General features: G+C 42.7%; 1 protein-coding gene and 1 long non-coding RNA gene across 3 annotated transcripts in view; one reads left to right on the plus strand and one right to left on the minus strand.

The window, feature by feature from the left end:
* Positions 1 to 24549, plus strand: part of LOC126913950 (uncharacterized) — a 152767-nt gene that overhangs the window by 39868 nt on the left and 88350 nt on the right. The window lies entirely within an intron of this gene.
* The window catches only part of LOC126913906 (zinc finger protein ZIC 4-like), a 36793-nt gene continuing 14424 nt past the window's right edge, over positions 2181 to 24549 (minus strand). Inside the window, exons 2-3 of the mRNA XM_050717185.1 lie at positions 6486 to 6655; positions 2181 to 4082 (exon numbers count right to left, since the gene is read on the minus strand). Coding sequence (XP_050573142.1) covers positions 3759 to 4082; positions 6486 to 6655 — 494 coding nt within the window. The 3' untranslated portion in view covers positions 2181 to 3758. The remainder of the gene's footprint in view (positions 4083 to 6485; positions 6656 to 24549) is intronic.

Raw genomic sequence — 24549 nt, forward strand, 5'->3', positions numbered from 1 at the left:
CGTGCAAGCGTGCAACGCACTGTATGGACGCATGTACCGCCTTCGTACACGCGTTTCTTTATAAAGTCAGGACAACCGTGGCGCATCACCTTCCTTCTTGGTTCGTCTCTCTCTCTTGCGATGTTTCGTGACCGGCCGGCATTAATTATGTGTCGTGCCCTTTAATACGAATCTCGGCTTTATGAGCGACGCGGAGGAACAAGAGGAGGAAAAAAAAAAGAAGGAACGAGAGCGGAGGCGAAGACAAAAGGACGTTCCCGGCGACGGAATTATTTTTTCGCGTCTGGCCACCGGACCATGGAATCCCCTTCTCTCTCTCCGTTGCCTCGTTCCTCGTCTCTATTTCTCTGCGTGTCTTCTATTTCGTCGGAACGATATTTATTCGGTGTTCTCTGACGAGGGTCCAGCTGTTTTCGTCCATCCATGATTTCTGTGAAACGACGAGAGTTTGATTGCGGTCCGGTTGACTGATTGGACGGTCCCGAGCCCGGACGTCGAGTCACGCTTGCGAAAAATATTCGCGAATCTAGCTCTTCTCCGCTCGATTCGCCCTGGATGCTGTAACGATCCTCTCTATCTTCTCTCTCTCTCTCCTTTTCTCTCTTCTTTTTTTTCATTCTGCTGGCTTTTTCGTGATGAAAAAAACCCACAGCCGGTCGAATTCGAAACGAAATACGAGGCATACGGACGATGGATGGAATAAAAAGGAAGAACAAGGAACACAGAAACGACGAAGTAGAAAGGGGAGCATTCACAAAAAGCGAGGGAAAATCCATCGATCACGGGAGGCGATGCAAAGACACTCGGGGAGAGAGGTACCCGTGGCTCTATCTGGTGAGGATCTCTCATCCGGGGCCGTGTGTCATCTCAATCGTCCGACCGAAAGAATTTCTTCGTGTTGGTGCGCCGTTTCAGCTAATAAAATCATCTGCATCCGGGCCAGAAATTATCTGACGAATTCATCTGCTTATCAAGCAATAAAATGGCCTCTCTCGCGCGTCCACCTCTGCCGATCCTATCTCTTCTCTCCACCTTTCCTCCTGGTCCCTTCCACGTCTCGCGTAGGTGCCTAGACACATCGTGGCGCCATGCCAGCCGAACCTTTTCGGTACGAACACACGTGCTTGCTATACACGCATATACATCCTCTCCTTTGGTTGTTCTCTCCTTGCTCGATTTTTTATACTGCCCGTTCAATGCTTGGACAGACGCCGTGCGCCTTTACGGGTTCGAGTATCGGGGGCCAGTTTAATAAGGTCCCTATACGTCCTCCCCACCTTCGTCCTTCCCCGTGATATTTATAATCCCGCGAGGAAACTGTTTTTGTAATCTTACATAGAAATCTTGGAGCCTTCCCGAGCTTAGGTGTGCGTCTTGTTTGCCGTTTCGAGATTTTCGACGAAATGCGGTAGCTTTCGCAAAGTTAGTTTCGGGGCGTTGAAGATACCGTGCAAGAAATTTAAAAGAATACAGAACGTTAAAGATCAGAAGATTAAAGAGGAATATTAATGTTAAGGATGAAAGCATGGGTTGGTATTTAAGGTATTTAGAATTTTACAAGTTAGAGATTTTTAGATTCAATGAGAAAATGCTTAGTCGTATCACGATATAGAAGAAACCGATGTTCCGGTTCCATGGTTGGAGCAGTAAAATTCTCTCGTAAAGGCAGGTATAGGCCGTGCAATAAAAGAAACGTTAATTTCCTCGCGTTAAAGTTATTATTTATTGATACGACGTAATCTCAGGGCCGAGATCAAGGGAGATGCTTAGTCGGCCGATATTCACCCGAAACTGCGCGCCAGTCGGATTCCTCGTCGCATTTTATTATCTCGATCGTTCATAAATTTCGTTACAATACAAGTATAAAGTATCCACCGCCTCCGCGATACGAAAAAGGTCGTCCTCGGGGTCCGGGAGGTATCTTCGCGTGGAGCATTGTCATCGTTCGGGCAACTTTTCAATAATCAATTATACGACGTTAAAATCGTATATTTATGAATTCCTTTTTTCTACGGGAACGATGACAAAAACCGAAAGCAAAAGAGAAAAAAAGTAAAACTGATATTCTGATATTAAAGTCTCGATAAAGAGCGAAGTATTCCGTGTTATTTTCGATCGTTTCGTAAATTTCGAAAGAACAGGTGTAGATGATTCAGTACCGACGAATAAAACAGACAATATTCTAATATATCGCATCATCAATATATTTCAGATCTTTGCAAAACAAATATTATAATACGATGCAAGGTATGGGTGGATGAACAAGAGATGCATTCTCATCCGACAACCTAAGCATATACGTAACGAAAAAGGAAAGAAAGAAAATTATTACAGTAATTATTTGAACTCGCTTGTCTCGCGCCGTAGGTCTCTCGTTTATCTCTCTGTATTTACAGGATATCACACATAGAAATTATAGCAGTACAATATTTTACAAATGGAACCATCAGCCCCCGAATTTCTATTAATCTCACAACGTTTTAGACCTTATTTCCCGCTCGACGACGCAAACTAAATAATAATTATCATAATAATAATATATACAACAATAGTACGTCTGTTTGGACGTTTGTGACTTCCCTTCTTTCCTTCTTTTTTTCCAATTCTCCCTCCTGCAAACCAGGCGCGTCACTCGGTTTTAAAACACCGTTTCGCTTCACTATCAACGTTTTAATTAGACTTAAGCCTGCGAGAAGCGCGTACGATTGGTCGTGCTCGAGGAACAATTAAGCCGGAACTCAGCGAGTCGTTCTTTCGTTTCGTGATTGATAAATCGGAACACGAACGTGGCTGGAATTACGAGACGCGGCGCCGTTGGAAATTGCTTCGTTTAATTTGTAATGCCGTGATTGCCGAGATACGATTTTTCGTAGCCAAGAACACATGGAAGTGTGCTCTCTCTTTCTTTCCCTTTCTCTCTCTCTCTCTCTCTCTTAATTTCTTATTTTCATCTTTCTGTTTATTTCTCGCGTTTACTGTAATGGCCATAGCACTTGTTTTAAGGTTAATTCGTATTTACAATCGCACCTCGCCATCTAGATAGAGGTAACTTTCTGTTTGGTACATCGCAGCCCGAATTCTCGACGATTATTACATATACAGTTACGTTCACGTTTGTAATCGCGTTTAGCATCGGTTAATACGATCGTCTTCCGCTTTTCCTCTTCCTTTATATTCTTGTTGATACAATCGTACTGGTAAATAAATACTAACAACACTCGAAAGTGTCTGTTTTGCTAACTTTGGTCACGAGTATAGGTAGCATTACATATGAATCCCATTGAATCTCTTTGTCAAATCTACGAAACAAGTATCCTTGCCATACTATTACGAAAAACGATCATCCGCGAATACATAGAGTAGAATCCCATTTATTAAAAGAAGAAAAAGTAATTTACAATTAATAATTCGAATTCGATTAATTGAACTCTCGTCCATCGAATGCGTTTATGTAAACGAGGAAAATCATAGGTACTGAAAAAGGATCGACAAAATCCTATAGATTTGAACTCCACTTACATTTAGCAACAAGTTTAAAGGAATAAAGTTCTATTGTAACTTATTTAGCACTTCCTCGTGGTCCTCCATTTCTTCTTCGAATAACAGTTTTCAAAAACTCCATTTTCTCTCCATTGAACGTATATTCAAATTCGATTTTGATTGCTCTGCACGGTCCGACATGGACTAACGTGTATCCTCGTCGAGGTTGCGTTGATCTCGCTCGAGCAACTGGTCGTCTGGTTCGTTCCCGGCAGGAATTAGTAGGCAGTCGCTTGGTGATGCATCAGCGGGTTGAAGTGGTGTGGGCCAAGGTGATGGGGCGGCGGTGGACCCGGCAACGGGCTGTGCTGAGGACCCACAGTTGGTGGCTGACAGACGTACCACTCCGTCAACTCTGGGCCTCTGGTCGAAGGATGACTCGACGGAGGATTGGCCGTGGTCGTTGTCGGGACGACCGGAGGCGGCTGAGGAGACTCGGTGTGTCCGGTCACGGACAAGCTACCCCCGCTGCTGGTGCTCTCTTCACCCTCGCTTTCATAGCCCCCTCCTATTTTGCCTTCGCCCAGGGTCATGCCGTGCACCTGGAAGTAAGAGGCGGAGCTTATTCCTAGATACTCGCGGGAAACTTCTAGCTAGTAGCGAGCCTACTAGTCGCCCTCCCTAGGGGTAGGAACCGATGAATGTGTAAAAGGTGGTAGAGGGGTGAGAAAGATAGCAGGGGCTGCGTGATTTGGGAGTTGAAGTTGAAACGAACCCGGGGGAACATCGATCGTGTTTATTGAAGATTCTTTGAGTTTCTATTTTCCTGGTATTTATCACATTGAAATTGATATTACGAAGCATTGCTATCATTTGTTGTCGACTACTTGAGATTTTCCTTTTCAATTTCATACATGGTAGCTACAAAAATGCTGGCTTTCCAGAAATACGGGTACAACTCCTCGATTATTAACTATTGCGAGCGACTTTGTCAAATATGAGGTGGATTAAACGTATAGGTTTGTTTGATAAAGAAACGAATGGATGAATTCGTAATAGTCCTATGTATTAAAATCAGTATAAGAGTTAGTGTATGCCGGTTGTAATCGTCGCTCGTTCAATGCTAGTATGCCGATCAAAAAAAGGATAATAATACTGTCTCTTAGGGAGCACGTTCATATATTTATATCGATGGATGTTACCACAAAATCTAAACCTTCTTATGTAACTCTGGCTGAAGATTACAAGATAACAATAACAATACGTCCAGAGTCCAGTTGCCTCTAGACCTTAAAAACCAAAACAATCGTTAGTATTCAAAGGTACAATAATATGGTTCTCTCCCAGATGTGAATTTTTTACGCTCATGTACCGCTGCAAGTATCTTCAAGATTTTGCGTAGTATCTTTGTGATAAATTGCGTGGTAGTTCGAACGTTCTTTTCCTAACTTTTGCATATACTCATTTCTCACCCTTTTGACGATAGAACTACATATCTATCCTCCGACGATGATTGAGCCGCTCGATCTATTCTGCCGAGGCAAGAAATCTCGCTCGAGACACACTGTTATATACTTAATATCGCTACTGCTGTTTTTCAAAACTCGATTGATAACAAAAACAGGAATTTCAAAAGTTAAATAACTTACAGTTGCATGATACTTGATTGGTTTCGAATGACCTAATTTACGTTTCCACGAGTTAGTAGAATGCACGGCGTGAAATGTCGAGCGTGTACCACAGAAGAAAGCGTACGTAGTCGTATTCGATCGTAGTAAGTTATCGCTTCGGAGATCAAGGGACTATCACGAGCAAAAGGAGTGCGCGTTGGCTAAACCGAAGAAACCGGGATCAGGGAGACGAGGATCAAATCTTCCGACTCTCTGATTCTTTCTGCCGTCTCTTTCTAGTCCTTCGTTCATAATTCAGTGAGCAAATCTCGACGACTGCCTTCCGCGAATCACGGCCGGCGAAAAGCGTGGAGAAGCGAAAGGTGCTCGCTCCTATCCGACGAACCTATCGCGCACGTATCTCGGGAGTTGCCGTTTCGGATGGTTCAGCTTCTCTTTCCGTCTACTATCTTTCTGTGTGTGCCACAGATAATTTCCTATTAAGATTCCGTAGCCGTTCGTGCATGAACCTTTGCGCGCTTGGATACCCGGCAGCCTTTCTTCCCACAACCGTTTTTTGTCCATTGCAAAGTGTCTACTAGCGTTTCCTAGCGTGAAACGAAATGGCAAACACGATAGGGCCATTCTTCATATACTTTGATACGCGCCTACGTATACGTGTGCAAGATGATATAGGAAAACGATTCGAAGCTGAACCGTGGAAATACGGAATCGCGTGAAATGGACGATCAACACTGTTGAGCATTCATAATTTAATTACGAAGCAAGGAGTAGTGAGGAAACGGATATAGTTTGGAATAAAATTGTGATTCTTCGAAGCAGATATCTAATATTTCGTCGGTATTAATGATATTGATTGGGAAAATTCGAATTGCTAATCTTTCAAATAATAATTTCCTCGTTTGGAATTTTTCCGTTTCTATTCATGTCAGTGAATTATATAGTGACTTTTTAATATTTTTCTATTAATAGCGACAAAGGCTAGAAAGTATAACAATTATTAAATATTAATTGTAAAGTCGTAAGTTAAAGGGTAAACCAGTTAGCTCGAGAGAGCTTCCTTGCAATTATCTCAATTTCAAAGCAGAAGCTTCGGCTCAGTTCGCTGAATTTCGGTTGAATTGAACGAGGGAATGACGCAGGGTAAAATTCCATAGTTTTATAAATACGACTGAAGAAATGAAACTTAAATAGAAGTTTGTTTCATTTTCTAAATGTTATAGCAGATGATTTACTTTGGATATTTATATGTGTTCGTATATTATATGCATCGTGTGCACCTTCAATTTTACCATTCAAATGCGTAAACATCCGTAGTTTACTGATAGTAAAGTGGAACGGAGGTCGAATGTTTCACGATTACAGACGACGTACCTTCATATGCTTGCGCAACGAACTAGGATGTGTGTAGGACTTGTCGCAGCCGGTAACTCGACAATTGTACGGCTTGTCGGACGTGTGGACGTGACTGTGCTTCTTACGGTCGCTGCTGTTCGCAAACCGCCTCTCGCAGCCTGAGTATTCACACTTGAACGGTTTCTCGCCTGGAAAAAGAAGACAGGAATTAATGACTTGTAATTGTGCTGGGTGCACTCGTGCCTGGCTACGATAATTGAAAACCGCTTCGGAATCACAGGAAACTAAGAGCCCGGAATAGAAATGTAATTGCTACATCCTTTCTCTATCAATAACATGTACAACATCGTGCAAATGATTTAAATATAACGTGAAGGAAATATTCCTTATACGAAAGATCCTTGTTTATACGACGTTGACCTTCTAGTATTTGAATTACAACCAAGAGTAATTTCAATTATGCAAGTACCAATATTTATTTCTATAAAATTATAAGTAGATTATACAGATATTTGTACAAATATTTTTTATCTACATAATTATAATAAACGAGAAAAAAGACGAAATCTGGATAAAAAATTATTTTATCTTCCTATAAATATATAAAAAATCTCATCTTACTTTACATCTTATCGAAATCTGATTGTATCCAACTTCAGCTAAACTTTCTCGTTACTTTCTCGTTCAAAAAGGGAACAGTTGAAATTCTTATAGATAAATTCTATTATCTGAATTAATAAAAAGTGCTACAAGGGATACGTAGACCGAATGTCTATCCTATCCGAAAATCATACAATCTGCTTTGTCCGGTCATTCTGTTCGGATAAACCAGGTCCCGCTATAATTTAAAAGGAAATGCAAACAGTATCTGGATACACGATCGTCGAAAGTTTCCAGGGAAACGCAGTTACATTTCTAACCGGAACAGCCTAACTATTCGCAATTACAATTATCAGGAGGTCAAAGAAGGATCTCGAACGAAGTAGGAAGGGGCTGGTGAAACACGGAAACGGGCAACAGGAAAAATATTTTCTCCGGGGCAAAGAGGAAAAGCTCGCGGGCTTCTCGTAGAAGCTACAATAGGCGGCTCGAACGCGATTACATCGTATCGCGGACCGTTTCATCATGATTTCGTGGATATCTTGATGAGCACCGGTGGAACATTCTCTCCGCTGGTGGCTCCTTTTAGCCCGGGGGCGAAGAGAGGCGCAATGATATCGAGAGATAAGCTCCCCTGCACACGAATAGCCGCCGTCGTCGGGGCGCAACGAGACCGTGTGGCGTGACTCTTATTTATTTCCACCGGAAGTTGACTGGAATATATTTTACCGTCGGCTCACACCCCCGCCACCCCCCGCGGCCCCACACGCCGTAGACTCCCTTTTTCCGGGACTTCCTCCTGGCGCTCTCTCGGAGAAGTGCGGAGACGCGAGAACAGGAAGCGCAAACTTGGCGGATTTTTTATGGGAAAAATGGTGGCCAACTTTGCCCTTCTTCGCTTAAGGGAAGCAGGGAGAAAAGGGAACGTCGCACGGATTCAACATCTTAGCCCGTCAACTATAGAAACGAAGATTCTCTTTTTTAATATTTTCTGTCTAAAAATATTATTCCAATCTTTTTCTTTTTTAATTGGAAACTATAATCGAGAAGGTCGGAGTTAATAGAAGATTAATAGAGATTTTGTTGCGACGAGTAGCGTTCATTTTCTTCGTTATAAAACGTTATGCTACGTGCGTTCCTCTTTGTAATTGTGCGAGGAAAATTGATATATTTACTTGGAATTAATCTTCACCGATGAAAACCAACGAGTAGCGCGATCATACGTGTTAATTCTCAAATCTTCGCCAGAATCTATCCGGATCTTAAAAACGTACGAGAGTTAACGTCAAAACGTAATTATAATAACAAACGTATGTTCGTATTTCATATTTTTGAATAATTCACCGACTGGTTGCACGATGGCAAATCGCGAAATTCATTTTTCCAGCGTGGTATCGCGAGGAAAGTCTGGACGTTGGGCGCGAATAGGTACAAAGAAGCATGGTGGGTTTTCGCGTACATGCCGGTGAACGTCGTTATTCATCTCACGTGTGAAAAGCGCGATAACATTGCCATGTTACAGTGACGTATCGCCGCGACACAGATTATATTTAAATCGCTCGGACGTGGAGTGCGGGTACTTATGGCAGCGGCGTCATAAGAAGGCGTCTTAAATATTTATGAAGCTGGAAAGATAGCGGTACGCGCGAACGCGCGCGTTCTCCCTGTGTCGCCGCCTTATCTGACGTTTCACATGCCTCAAACTCCCTCGACTTGCCACCATAGGTGAGATTTCAACGTTGTTTGCAATTTGCGGACGATATACGCGTACGCTCGATACGCTGCCAACCGTATCGAGAAACTTCATTAAAGAAAATGTACGATTACTGTTCGAGATTTCGTTTATCTGCTTGAAAATTTCTGTAGAAAAAAGAAAGTAGAATAATTTTAGTACTACGTACTTTTTTTACTCAATTATATTTAAATGACAGTATCTCTGACCCTACCACTTTCACAACTTTCTATTTCTTTCTCTTTACAAGTTTTATATTTCAATTGTTAATAGTTTTAATACTTAGTCAACCGAATATGGAGATCTCCCCTCTGTAAAGTATATCGCTGTGTGATCGAACGGGGAGATCTCTCTTTTTGACTTTTGCAACGCGTTCTCATTTCTTTTTATTATCAGTTATTGTTTACCTGGAATTGTTCCCAATTAATTGCATCACTTTTTCTGCTTTTATAAAGTACAGTATATATTAAAATACACCAATCTAGTGGCGTTCAAATTAATTAAAAAGTTACGCTATCAGTTCTGGCTAAATAAAGTTATAATGGAACGATACCATATTGTAGAAAATATTAATATTAAGTAACTAATGACTTACACGAACTATATTATACTCCATTACTTGTTTCCGTTGAATCTAAATTGAAACTATTCTCGACTAGATACAATGAATTTCGTTTCACTCTCTTTCGTAGTTATTATCGCACTTACTTTTTCCATAGTTGCAAGACTTGAATTTGTCTCATTCGTACTATTAAAGAAATTTGTGAACTTGTTTCATAAAACCGTTATAAATTTAACATCAAGCGCTTGCACGACCGATGATATTGGCAATTTTCGATTTCGCTGGTTTACGAGACAAGAGTAGGTCGCTTCGTTCCGCCCGATTCATCGCGAATGGATCTCCACCCACAGATTCGCACCTACTCGAGAAACCCTTCTCGGGGGCCAATCGAGAAAGACAGAGTGAAAGGGACGAGGGTTCCGAGGTGCCAACGACGCTCGGTTTATCCCTGGCCCGTACGTATAAAAGGAGAATGTGTCCCTGAGTTTCTGTGGCGCGCTCCTTCCAAAAACGGGACGATTAATAACTTTTCAAATCTGTCCCCGGCAGGGTCGTGAGCCCGCCGGGACCGCTTCGGTAGCGAGCGCGTTGGCAAATAAATAGCAGATAAATAAAAGCTCGCGTCTCTCCTACGTCGTGCATTCTGTCGTGCGCGCACAGGGTTGCGTGTGCAGATGGCAACAATATGCCGTGAAATATTGCCCCCGTTGGTCGTGTGCGGGGTTCTGTACGCGTGTGCGTGCCTCGTCCAATAGGAAGAGGCCTCGATACACGCCCGATCCCGTGGCTACGTGTCTCTCCTTTTTACCTCTCTTCGCGAGACACTGAGATCCAAACGTAAGGGAGAAACGAACAAGACAGTTGCAATAAGCTTGGAGAATTCTGGCTAAACATTAATATCGTGACGATTGCAATGAAAGGGGTGGCTTCTTGAATCTCAATACAAGAGCGATTGTAAGTAATTTGCTTAGTTGTTAAGTGATTAGCTAGTTGATATTAGAGGATGGGAATTTCATTTGAATCGCTTAGTCTTGATGCGTTTTACTTTTTTCCAGTACAAAATATGTTATATGATTCAATTCAGAGATGTGAAATTTCTAATTAGTTATACGGTATTCGATACAGAAATCAATTCATCATTTTACATATAACTTCTTGTGTGCTTGCGATACGTTCTTGCCTTTTCGGAAATAATACAATAAAATGTCTGAAATGCGTGTCTTGTTCTTCCATTTTTAAATTGGGATATAGAAATGAAACTAAATAACTAATCGATGCAGTCTTCTTACTAAGTTAAATGTGGAATTCCAAACAACAAGAAAACAATATAGCTTAGGTGCTTTGAACACGTTGACAAAACAAAAGGATGTGCTAAGATCATCTATTGATAAAATCCGCAGTCACTTAGTTGCCAACCCAACCATTCTCAGATTACAATGCATTTTTCTTTAGACGGGAGACGTGAATCAGTTTTCCGCATTGACATGTCAATTCTAGCCTTTTCGACTTTAGATTTCCTAGTTAGTATCTGTAGGCTCTAAGAACGATCAGACTATGATCTATTCGTAAAAAAATACTCTATACAATGTGACTCATATTGGCATTCGTACAAAGAAACGAAGAACACGGGTACATTCACGAAAGTGCATTGTACGAGAAGGAAGAGTAACGCGAAAGAGTAAGCTTGCACAGGGGACACGCAGACGCGTATACATAAAGTGGAGATTCATGGTGCAGTGGGTTATACACAGTGTATCGTGGCTGAGGCAAGAGGGAGACCCGAAGAGCAGTTCCCGAAGGGCAGTGTAGGCACCGTGTTATGACTTTCAGAATGGGGAGGCACAATGGCCCAGATCCGCGCCGGATAAAATAGTTATTATAATCGTTTTGGCTACGGCCAGTATCGAACACAGCTGAGTGAGCGAAAAAGAAAGGAAATGTGCACGCGTGTGCGTTTTCAATTCGTATACGAGAGCCAATGCAACGCGGATTTCGAGATTCACGATGCACCCACGTCCCGAATCCAGATAGTCTCCAAAGAGAGCAGCTTGACGTAGAAATGACTGGATCAGAAAAAATACCGATGCCAATCGGAGCTTGACTCGAAACGAGCTGAATCCCATCCGCGCCACTGTGTTTGTAGAACTTGTTATTCAAGATGAAGATTCTTAACTTGTAATCGGAGGAACACGATGGTCCAAGATCACCGAAGATGGTAAAAACTCTCTTCGGGGATGTTAACGATCTTTTGGTAGTTCTAAGAATTTTTTTAATCCGCATGCCCTTAAACCAGATGTTGCTACAATTATGAAATTAAAAATCAATCTCTTAAGGTATGAATTTTTCTTTCGCTGAGTACGATAAGAAGGATTAAATTCGTTATAAAGACAATTAATTTGTAAAGGATTTATTATACATGTAAAAATCGATGATTCAAATAATCGACTAAACTAAAACGAATCTATTCTTGTCTATATTAAGGGAAGGATATTCTAACTTTCTTCGTTAACGGATTTTTCACTATTTAAGAAGGACACTGAAAAGTGCAGGCGGAAGGTGAAATCTGCGTTTAAAAGAAACTCATAGATCTCTCGTCGGACTAGAATATAGCACCGGAAGATTTACAGCATACACTTCCGTCTCGGCGTTTTAAGCATTCCGTCGTTCTTTCGTCGACACGGTTCACACCTTGAAGAAGCAGCATGGTATAAAGGCAATCTAGAACTCCATTTTTCTTCGAATGCTTCTTAGTGGAAAAACTCATTGAACTGCAGTTTTCGGAAAATCTCCGGAGTGATATATAGGCGTACACCATTGTACAGCTTTCAAACTGTCTTCTTTCTTTTTTTTCCTTTGACCATCGAAGGATAATGGATGATTTTTCGCGACCATTATGTTGGAAGAGGACACCGGGTCCTAGGTCAGAGGACATTGTAACAAGGCGTAGCAGAAAACCAAGCCCTGCTCGCTCGTTTTTCAAGACCTTCCCACCACACTCCCCCTTCATACTCTCTCTCGCTCATCCCCCATTATCGAAAAGTTGTCGTGTGGATAATTTTCTTGTTATTCGTTCGGTATTAGTGAAAACCGAGAAATTATCCCGCTGTATTTCGATCGCTTATTTCTGCCAGATAAGATCCATGAAAAGTCGATGGGATCGGTTTCGCAGGATCGATCTCGCCACGGATTAGGACCCATGAGATATTGGATCTAGATAAAATCCATGGAGGCTCGCGTTTTGTAAATTGATTGCGCCGTACCCTCATCCCTTCTTCTTTCCTTCTTGCTCCTCTCTCCATTTTCGTTCCTTGAAACTTCTCCACCAGCCTTCCAACGAGATTTCTGTCCTCGTGGCGAAAGTCTGGAGATCGAGACGTGCAGATACAGAGAAGCAAAAGAGACTGGAAGAGATCGCGCGCGGTTATGATCGATGAGCTTTCCGTGGCGGGATAAAAGCAGGATCGAAACGTGAACGTCGCGATTTAATGAAAGCCGCACGAAACTCTCGGACACCCAGCTGCCGCTTCTCTCTCGGGTTGGAATTAGAATCGAGATCGTGATCGGATAATCATTGCGGGGCCGAAAATGGAAGTGTCTAGTACGCGCGATTCATTGCATCATGATTCCCGTTTACGTTTCACGATGCCCTGGCCTCGTGCACGGTTGCACTCGTGCGTGTTCGCCTGAACTTCTCCCTGGTCTTCTTTCGCGTTTCTACTGTCAGTCCGTAGAACGCGTCGCGTGTCGTAACCTTCTACTGGCATTTCGATATCTTCGTGGTCGTTTAACGAACGTGCTTCGTGCATCTTTCAAGACGTTATCGACGTGTTCGATGAACTTCGTTCACAGTGTAGGCTTCTTTGTTCTGTGAAATTATAAGCGTAAATCGCGAGATTACAAAGTGACGCGTGAAAAAATGTTTCAGGATAAATATATCAATCTTGTAGCATATAGTATAGCATAACAGGATAAAATATTGTAGCCTGTATCTTTATGAACCTCTTTTAATACTAAGAAGCTGAATATTTTAGCATCCGGTGAACTGCTTGTTACTGGAAAAGACGAAAAAATGCTTTGGAAAGTGATCGTAAATGTGACCCATAAATAATAGTAAAACGTAAAAAAAATAGTAAAACGAAAGAAACAGAGCGTATTTATTGGAATTTTATATAATTCCATAAGGAACATTTTTTCATTTATTATCATTAAATTTCTTTTAAATTTCACCATGGACTTCTCAAACAGCCAAATACATCAAATTTATGACTTTATCTTTCTTGTCCTTACACCAAATGTATCTCTTTATCTAAGATAAGGAATCTGGAGATTCGGTCGCGATTTTCCAATCCCTTCGGGAGACCGATCGACCAGAAGGATAACCTGGCTTCGGTAAGACATCATTCAACGGCCATTCCTTTATCTTATCTCAAGATCTGTAGTTGGTGTTTCGGTGCTATCCGATAGAGGATTCCTGCACCGATGTATCATGGCGAAAGCTGTGTTTCGAAAAACGTGGCTCGTACTGACGTGCACATGGAGACGTTTAGAAGAGAAGAGGAAGAAGAGAGAACGAACAAACACTCGAATTACCTTCGTGGTGAAACATCTGTCGATGGCGCTCGCCCTTTCAAAGGCAACATGGTGGAATGATCGGCGCATCAACCGGTAGTTACGTTTACCCACGGATTTGCGGTTCTTTTTTTTCCAAACTCGTCTCGTGCTTTTCCCTGGCCCCTCGACTTTTCCCTCCAGTTTTCTTCCTCGTTTGCCGACTCGCAGCGGCGGAAACGTTCCCCAAACCTCTAGAGTATCCTTGATTCTTCGCCCTTTTCCAGGCAGGTTCACGTGGATGCATCCGAGAATTCCCGTGCACGAGAAGCTTCCCATTTTGTTTCCATCATCATAGTTCGATACATCGAGCTCGATACAGATTCAATATTTTTACAACAGAAACAGGACAAAACTTACATGTTATTTTTCCATGTCAAATTTATTCGAATTCGTTATCGAATGATTCATCTGCGTATAAAGCTTCATCGTTTCCCGATAAAATCAAGTATAACAAGAGAATAATTCATATTCGACGCATTTCTATTTTCCAGCACAACCACAGTATCTTGAAAGATGAAATTTTTCCCTGGAGAAGCAGTCTGTTTCTCGCCAGATCCAGTTCCTTAGGACCAGAGTGTGTCTCATTCTGAAAAAATCGCGAGGGGATCTTGATTTCTCGAAAATTCGGTAGCCCGGTGTCCTGCACGTAGGTGCAGTTTAGAGTCGTATATCCTTGCCCGTTATCTGAGTCGGGATGCTACTGTTGCACTCGCACACGCTCGCCCTGAGCTCGCACGTACACGCGCGCGTCCACTCGACGGACTTTCTCTCGCGCCGGTTTACACGACGTTTATACGTGTTTATGTAAACTCGGACCGCAGAACACACGTGTTGCTGCTGGCGGTTGCTGCTGTCGCTGGCAACTAATCTTCCCTTTCCACTCTTCTTCTCTCTCTTCTTTTCCTTCGTTGCTCCGCTGTTTCCTTCTTCGTGGTCCTCTCTCGTCTCTCCTCTAGGCTTGGAAGTCAGATCAAACTAAGAGATTTTCAGAAACTGCCGGCATAAAAGATAGGGGCGCCATGGCCATGGTATGCCGCTGCCCATCTAGAGTTACCGCAGGGTCGGTATACGAGGTTCCTCCGGGTTTATCCTCGTGAAAACAGAAAATCCTCACGGATTTCGGTTTCATCCTGGGCCCCTGAGAGTCCGCTTTGATTACACGGAAATTGATACTTCGATCGGAATTTTGTGGAAGGGCAGAATGTTAGGCTGGATGTTGACCCAGTGAGAGTTAGAAGACAACGGTTCCGTATGAGCAGGTTAAGAGGATTCCGAGCTAACTCTTCCCTGTGATCGCTACCGTACGGCCCTGGCCAGCACTGGCCTCCCCGTATGCAAAACGCGAGTTATTTATTCGTGGAAGGTGGCATTTTTTTGGACACTGACCCGCGCGTATATAGTTGTCACGGCGCCGCGTATCTTTGCACCGATCTACCATAATTGAATATCCTTGCTGGCAGGGAGGAGCAGCGTGAATTCTCTTGTTCTTCTCTCGCGAACGGACTCTGAGAATCTTCTTAGGCTGCGATTACAGTGGATGCGAACTCAAAACGTCGAAGCAATTAGCGTATCTACGCATGTGTACAGATTCTCACGAATATATGCTCATCCCAGTCCTGAGTTATATTATTCGTTACAAGGCCGATTCGAGCGAATTTACGTTCAACGTAACACAATAGTCTCGAACGTTTGTGCAAGAGCTACAGCTATTTTTCATCGCTTTCCAGTAGAATCTTCCAATTTCGGAGACATTATTCGTGTATCTCGATGCAAAACGTGCGATCCCAATATCGTAGAGACTCATCCGAGTGTAGATCCTATGGTAAACGGTCTCCGAAGCGGCTCGAACCGGCAATATTGGAGCGTGTGCCCCTCGACACACAGGTACATAAACAGAGCGGTGGTGGCGGCAACACACGCTCGAGGGTCCTCGACGATCGGCATTGAGAAGCAAAAGTAGGTGCGCGCCCTTATCCCCCATTCAACAGCCACTGAAAGTCTCGTCAACTTTTGCACGGGCCACGTAGAAAACAGCAAACAGATTTGCCCGAGATATCCTTTTCTCTCTTTTTCTACCCTTAAATGGAAACGAAAGAGGGCTGCGTGAAGCTTGGACCGCTTTGTTGCATCTTTGTGCACCGGTGCTAAACGGCAGAAGAGGCAACGATGAATAAGGAAACTGAACAGTGGAAGAGAAACGGAAGGAGACAGTCAGACCGCTTGTTAGAGGGCCTATTGTAAAGATTTTTCACGAAAGGAACTTTTCGTGCTCGATTCGGACCGCCGGAAAGCTTGCACGCCGATCGAGAAGTTTTCGCTTTTAGGTAGAATATAGGAGGAGGCTAACAGAGTGAGATGTGAATATTTGGTGAAACTAAGTGAGAACGAGACGGAGTAATCGGTGAAAAGAAAACGCCGGCAGATTAGCATTTCAGGTTTTGAGAACCGGAACGAATTGTGTTTCGAGTGCCGCTGTACGTGTACACGGCTACTTAGGTCCACTTCTGTCGCTCTTAACCCTCGACAGCCCTCGCTTTAGCCTGTTCCTTGTGTCGTTATGATCGACGTAATTCTAAGCTGTGTAGAATTTTTCAAAAGTAAAAATCGGAACTGTAAAAGTTCATCGTTTATTTTTATCTTCGAAGAAAAAGAAAAAAAGGATAGAAAAAAATAAATTTCATGTCTTCGTTTGATTTCGATCAAAGAAGAAAATATCGCCATGTCCTACCGATTCAGAAGATGAAATAAACGAGTAATACGCGACAGAAAGCCTCTTAAAGTCGGATCTCTTCGGAAAAGTTTCGATTCTCCCCTCGGTGGGCAAAGGCGGCGTTACAAGTACCCTTGCAGGCGTCAAGAAGGAAGTTGGTGATTTACGCGCGGCCAAGGATTAAGCGGGGAAACGCGACGGATACTTTGAGGGAGTATAAAGGAGCGAGACGAACACGGCACATGGAAGCGCCTAACGAGAGCAACGAGAAGGTGTGCGTACCATCGAGTTACCAGGTAACCGAGAGAGTCGCGGGTTTCTAGAGGCGATGCCTCATCGAATACCTTGAAGCCGAGACACACGTTGCCTCGAAACGATGTAAATTCAGCGGCTTTTTGTACCCGTTTTGCTTTTATTCGATTCGCTCGGGAAAGGATTAAATCATGTTCAAGAAGCAGGGAAACATTGACTCGCCAGTGTATGTCAGTCTTCGTGTAACTCGCGCGAGATTAGTGGAGATCATGTTGAGCAATAACTCAGAGGATCCGTTTGCAACATCTTTACGCGCGTTTGAAAAATCGAACTAGACCTAGACGATACAAGGATTCTGTCGACACAATGGGCCCGTTCACGGATGTTAATTCGAGAACACCGGAATTAGAGGATTACGAATGGGATCATCGAGGACTTTGTCATCAGAAACAATGCTAAGGCAATGGTGGAACGCCGAATTAAACGCGCTTTAGTCACGGTTAATTTGGTTAGCCGACGTTTAGGTCATTAATAGATGCTGGCGTAAGATCGATCGGTATTTATTGACTGTCGATGATTCGACGATTTCTATGGACGACGTGGATCGTCGACGGACTTTCTGATCTCTACCCTTTTCCTCTCTAATTCTTTTCTCTCCATCGGTTGCTTCGCCCTCGATCTCTGTTTCGTACGCGAGGAACCTTTCGAAGTTGACGTGGCGCGGCCTGGTCTCGTGTGTGGGCCAGTTTTAGGTTTATTAATGAACAGAGCCGACCCGCACTCTGGCGATTAGACACAGGGCGTGGTGGAGAGATTGCTAAATCAGATCGCGTTCCAGAGCTGCAGCCGCATTATCCTCCGGCTATTAACGAATATCTCTCGACACTCTTTCGAGGTGAAATTTCAACCCCTTAACCTTTTGGCCTTACTTACGACTTCTTTAGAATTCAAACGAACGTTTGACATTCGTTGGTGGAACCGTGCTAAACTACTCCTAAATCTTTATTTTCATTCAAAATTTCATTTCCCTTTAGAAAAATTTTAATAAATCGTTAAAGACAATGCACACACATAGTACAATTTCAATGATTTTCAAATTGATCATGACGTTTCGAACGCAGATGGTAAAGCGTTCTATCTGAATCTGTTTTGGTCGGCTCGATGCTACAATTTCAAGGTTGAATATCCACACTTTTATATTTATACGCACGCGTTACTTGCATCTATCCATCTTTGAAATTGCATTCTGTCTTCATCAATAATGTCTTTATTTCAAGCAATAATATTTGTGCCACTGTTCACTTTGTTTGCTTCCTTACGTCAAATTAGATAAATTAAATAATGGAATCGACAACACGTGTGCTACTAACAGTGAACCTATTAATATCGACTCCCACGACTAAAAAAAGTGTAACATCGCCGAACCAACACGACAGAAATGAATGCCAACAGCTTCACACCCCCGGAAATAATTTCTAGTTAAGCAAAAGAGATCTTGTGGAAAGCCCCGGTAAACGCAATCTCGGGACACGTTCGACCAACGAATCGAGCTCCTCGTCCCTCTTGTCCGATAGGGGTGCAGAACCTCGGGAACCATGTGCTTCGAGGAGGAGCAAGGGGGCCAATCGGTGAACGAAGGGGAAAGGATCGGACCGATGGGGATCGGTGGTCGGGAGTGGGAGAGAACATAATGTTTCCCACAGCGCGAGGAGTTGTATATTTTACGATATGGCGAGCAATTTGACATCTCGCGCGAGGCATAATTCACGCCCGTGTGCAGGCCGTGCGTGGCCTGGACCTCGCCACCCTCCTACGTTCGCAATGATAGCGACTGGTACGTTAGTGTGTGTGTATGCATCGACGCGGGGAACACGCAAGAATCGCATGAAGGATAGCTCGTACACGCGTGCACACGCACCGAGCGGACAGGTACGCGCGCGTCCGACCGCATCGAAACCATTAGAGACTTGGACTGTTCGTAAATACTACGATCGTTTTCTTTCTTTTCCTATTTATTAGGTCGTTTCGTAAGTTTTGTGACTTTCGTTATCAAAAAAAGAAAAAAAAAGAACAATATGAATTCAATCGTCCCTCTTGAGGTCTTCTACCTTTCTTTGTTAAAATATCTTATTTACCGCGTGGAAGTTGAAGAAAAGTTCCATCAATTCCTTTGTATCATCTTTGTCTTTGTTTATTCAATTGAAAGTATTTATTCGTTGGACTGTGCCATATAACTTGAGGTAAAAAATGAAAAATAGAGAAATTATAGATAGGATTTCTATTTGAATTTTGTAGTTTGATTTGGAGGAAATAATCAAAACGATAACAATAATCGAAATAAAAAAATGTTGGTAGAGTTTTGTTTCGATACTCTAAGAATTCTCCTATTCTATTCACCTATTTTTCATCGATTTCCCTCTACGAGCCAAACCCTGTAAAGAGGCGTGTTCGATCTTTGGGTTTCGCTTCGAGACCATCCTAATTGATTGTTAATTATTTCCCGCGATGATTAACGAACTGTAGGAATGTCGTATATGGACTAGTCTGCTCGTAAATGGGAATCCATGACTCGTTTCTCTATTTCGATTCCTCGCGTTCGTCGACAGTCGCCTCTTCTTTTTATGGGAATATCGAAGGTTGGTTTCCATCGCGGTGAACGTCGAGATTAAACGTTTCGACGATCGTCTCGCCATCGGTTGCGCAACGATTCTTCACTATGATTTTAGGATTTATGATGGAAAGAAACTCGTAAAACCCGTGCAATCCTTTCCAATGAATGATTGACGAATGACAGTCGAATAAAAATACCTCGGTGGTCGTTTGCCCGTACAAGCGGATAGAGTTCGTACGCGGAAGCTGGATTCTAATCTCGCCACAGGCCTCCATTTACCGGCGTGAGATTCGAACCGCGCGTGTCTTTTTATCGCTGATACGCCGTTGGCGTGCTCGCGTGTCGTTTCACGCTGGAATTTTATTTATCGAGACTTTTCGCTGTCCGACGCCTGGACGTTCTCCCGGCGCGTTTTTGCCCGGCTCTGATTAATGCCTCGCGTTTCAAAATCCAGCCCGTGTTAGATCTTCGTCCACATCTATCATATTAGACCCGAGATAATATAAAATGCTCCATGGAAAAAGTTACATACGCGAGGTTTCAAAGTACCCAAAAACAAACTTTGATATTGCCTCATTAGAAAATATTTCTACCATAGCAAGACTACAAAAGACTGCAAAGCAAATTTCATTGCAATCTTATTATAATAAATTGAACATCAAAAACCAGGAAAACATTTATACTTTAGCCCGTTAATCTAGTAACTCGTCATTCGAATTGCCAATCCCCGAAACGCCATACTGTCTTTGTTCGATGATCCTCTGTTTAATCACGCGTACTTTCAAATCTTCTAAAAGTGAATTTTAGATCGCATTTACGTTCGCAAGGGTCACAACCAATTCGATTAAGATTGATTTAAGGAAGTTGGTAAATTTTAAGACGTTTCTAATTAAAGGGCACTTCCTCGGTTTCCTCTGTAATTTTCACGTGAGTCAGGTCGCCCGGATCGACGATCAACCGTTTCAGGCTGTGGTACGCGCACGTTTTACCGTTCTCCTTGCCCGCTCGCATCCTAATTAGCCGCGAACAATACGCAATCTGCGTCATCTATACGCGGCACCGATTCTTGCGCTTTGCCTAACAACCCATTCTACTGATTGCGCCGCAACAGGCAATAAATCTACGTAATCGGGAGTCCGGTAAGGCGCGCTCCCACGATTTTTAACACGTGTACAAACTCGCTCGATAGTTATCGCCCGTGCTTTCCAGACGTGAATTCTCTCTCCTGCAAACGAATGATTCTACCCGACATTTTTCCGAGATCGACTCGCATACTTCCGCACTTGCATCCGCTGTACGATATAAGATCGCTATTCAAAAGCGGAAGTTCAGGTTGATACGTTTCCTATGGGAACTTGTGAAATGAGAATTTCTTTTGGTGCTGGAAGATGTGCAGAGCGAACGTTTCTTATGGCAAAGCGTGATCGATCAACCAAAGAGATGAGGTGGATTAAACGTGTAATTTCATTGATAAAGAAACGAGTGGATGAATTCGTAATAGTCTTATGTATTAAAATCAGTATAAGCGCAACAGATAGTGTATGTCAGTTATAATCGTCGCTCGCTTAATGTTATTATACCGATGGAAGAAGGAATAACAATACTCTCTTTTAGGGAGCACGTTCATACACTTATATCAACGTTTAACATAAAAAATTAACCTTCTTACGTTACTCCGGCTGAAGATTACAAGAAACGGCAATAACAATTTGTCCCAAATTCATTTGCTTCTAGACTTTGTAAACTGAAACAATCGTTGGTATTTAAATGTAATAATATATGTAATAACATATATAATAAATGTAATAATATGAATCTCTGGCAGATTCGAATTTTCCATTTCCACTTGAACTTTTTTCGCTCGTATCTGCAGTGGCAGATATCGGATGGCTAAACGATGACAATTAATTATTCCATTTTTTAATTAGGAAATCGAAGTGATAAAAAGTATAAAAAAGAGGAAAAAACGACATTTCTTTTAATCAAGAGGAATTTAAATTTCACGTGGAATTCGATGGAAATGGAGTGATTAAAGAAGAATTCTTCCTTGAGTTTAATTATAATATGGACCAGATCTCGAAATCCCGTTGTAAAGGGACACAGACTCACATTCAGAAGCTCCAAAGGTCCGCCTAAATCATAGGAATCCTTTTCGTGAAGGGATTGGAAGTTGCGCAACGCATTAACCCTTCGGTTCTTGGAGCGTCAGGAGCGTGTCAGAGATTCGTACAAGAAAATAATAACGTGCAGCATGGCCTCTGATAATTTCCTCACCGGAGGGTACACGGAGTCGGGTTACGAAATTAAATTATAATACAAATGTCAGAGAAGGATCGACTTCGAACCAGACGTGTATTTCTATGACTTTTAACGGGTTCTACGGGTTAGTACGCGCCTGTTTAGTCCTTCGCTTCTTTAAAATATAGAATACAAAAGTCTCGTCTCGAATTTAAGGAACGAAGCAAAGGTTCCAAGGTCGAGGCATTGCCGAGAGGTTAGTGGAATCTGCGCGATATTAATTAAACTCTTAATTCGTTCGACGACAAATTATGCCTAGCATCGACCACTTACATAATTGTTCCAGCCCCCGACTATATTTCGTTGCTCGGTCCGCGATCTAGATAAGCCTGCGTCCTTTACGAACTAGATTCGTGGCATTCTCGGGATGCCTCCTTCTGGTATTCCTGGTATTTCTGCCAAGTCTCTTGGGAATTATTTCTATCCTCATAAATATACCTCGCGGCGTTAGTACATTGGTTAAAAAAACGAGCATACGTAGAAGAAACTTTTTGATAAATTTGTAGCGGCACATGAGCTAGAGAACAATTCAAATCATGTTGTTGTTTTGCCTCGGAGTATCAATATCGTTAGGATACACATAATGTAATAATAAATGAACTCTGGGTAAAAACAATATCGTCGCTGCGTGCAACCGTCAAATAAACTTGAATTCAAATTTTCCGGCTCTCCCCCGACCAGTATAAATAACCGGACGAGATTGTAAGGAGTTCGGTTATCAACGAGTTATCAGCGATCTTATTAGCGATTTACACACTGTCTTTAGCGAATCCGTTAGTACGAGCGTCTTAGCGAATATTGTCTGTATTATTTATTTATCATTTTAAAATACACTTGACGCTCTCAACAGCGAGTTATCTCGTCATTACAACTCAATCAACCATCCTCTACAAATTTTAAAGAATTTTTAAGCGACCAGATCGACCTTTGATCGAAATGAGATCATCGATAAGAAAATTCGATCGTAAGATCACAGTATTTGCAAGGATCGAGCGCATATAATACGTATCGGGTTGCAAGATATTCTTAGTCACCAAATATTCTTGGTCCAAATATTCATTGGAAACGATAAGATCACAGGCTCTGTTATAACGATATTCACGAGGATCACGCGTGTATATAAAAGGTCCCACGATCGTCAAAAGGGTCCCAGTGCCAAAAGTCAAGCGAAACATCGTTGGTACACGCAAAAGAGAAAGAGAGAGGAAAGGTCCCTGCGTGCGCTCGCACTAACGACCTATGTAAAATGTTCTATCTGTTATCCTTGTCCCTTATCATTTTATCCTCCTCCGCCAGTGATTCCAAAGGAGCATAGGAAAAAGAGGGAAAGATGAAGCGAGAGAGGAAATGGAGAGAAGAGAGCGGATGGAAAAGGAGAGGAGAGAAAGAGGGTCCAGCATTCCAGAGCCCGGTCTCGACCCGCGACCCTCGCCCCCTAAATCATCCACCGCAGCTAGGCCGTAATTCCGTTTTTGTTTTCTCTGCTCTTCTCTCCTCGTTCCCTCTTTTTTCCTCCCTCTCTTCGTACCTTCTTCTCTCCTTCTCCATTTTCTCCGTTTTGTTTTTTTTTTTCGCGTTTATTCCTCCACCTTTTTCGACCTTTCCTACCAGACCATGGAGACAAACCGCTCGACCCTTCTTCGTTGTCTTCTTCTTCTTCTTCTTCTTCTTCTTCTAGTTCTCCGGTTGTGCGAGTTTGGCGAGGTTTGACGAAGGGATTTTGACTGTGGGAAAATTGTTTGGTGGAAAGGATGAAGTGACGAGACCCGTTGACACGGTTCGGACGAACCTTTGACTTCGGACCAGGTGAAACGTCACATATGGATGTCGATAGCGTGCAGAATGAACTGACAGTTTCGGACGATAAACGTGACGATGCGTTATAAAAGGATTCACGCGGTGAAGATGAATTTGATCTGTACCAGCGATTAGTTTTCATATCGGACGAACACAGAACATTTCTCCACTGTGGTTTCTAATCCAAAATTTGATATCACGTCCTGAAGATTTTAAAACACTTTATATACGCGGAAAAATTCATAAAAATACTTCGAATTTATACTATTTGAAAGAAGATGAAGCATCACTGTTCCTCAACGTTGTCAAACCAGAAGTTCCAAGAATTATAATAATTCAAATACCTTTATTTTTTCTACTGTAATTTCTCCAACCCAAAATTCAATGTCCTTCTAATCACAGTATCAAAAGAATAGTACATATATATTATATATCCTTGCAAGACCCACAATGGACAAATCCAAAGGCAAACCAACCGAGTTTCCCTCAAACGTCGTCAAAACCAAGAAATCCTAAAAAATCACAAAAAACCACGTCCTACCGTCTACTATTGCAAACGATACGCCTATTCTCGCCGCGTGGAATCTCGCTAAGAAACTCTTCCCAAGGTGCGTCCGGACGATCCGGATACCTGGTGTCCCGTGACATTGCGCGAGAGAGGCGCGCGTACGCGAGTTCTCGAGCGCAAAAGAGGCAAGTGAAAACGACACGCAGGAGTCGGTGTCCCAGGTCTCGATGGCCGATGCTGCCATTTAAACGGTAAAAAAAGTATAATGTTACGGACACTCGATATTTTCTCGATGATCGTCATTGTGTCGCGGCCATGTTTAGCTGGTATACGCATTATTCCACGCGCGGAGCTACCGTACCCGCGGTGGCAACCATCCACGTTCCAGTGATTTACCCCGT

This window comes from Bombus affinis, chromosome 2, assembly GCF_024516045.1.
Source record: "Bombus affinis isolate iyBomAffi1 chromosome 2, iyBomAffi1.2, whole genome shotgun sequence".
Lineage (NCBI taxonomy): Eukaryota > Metazoa > Arthropoda > Insecta > Hymenoptera > Apidae > Bombus > Bombus affinis.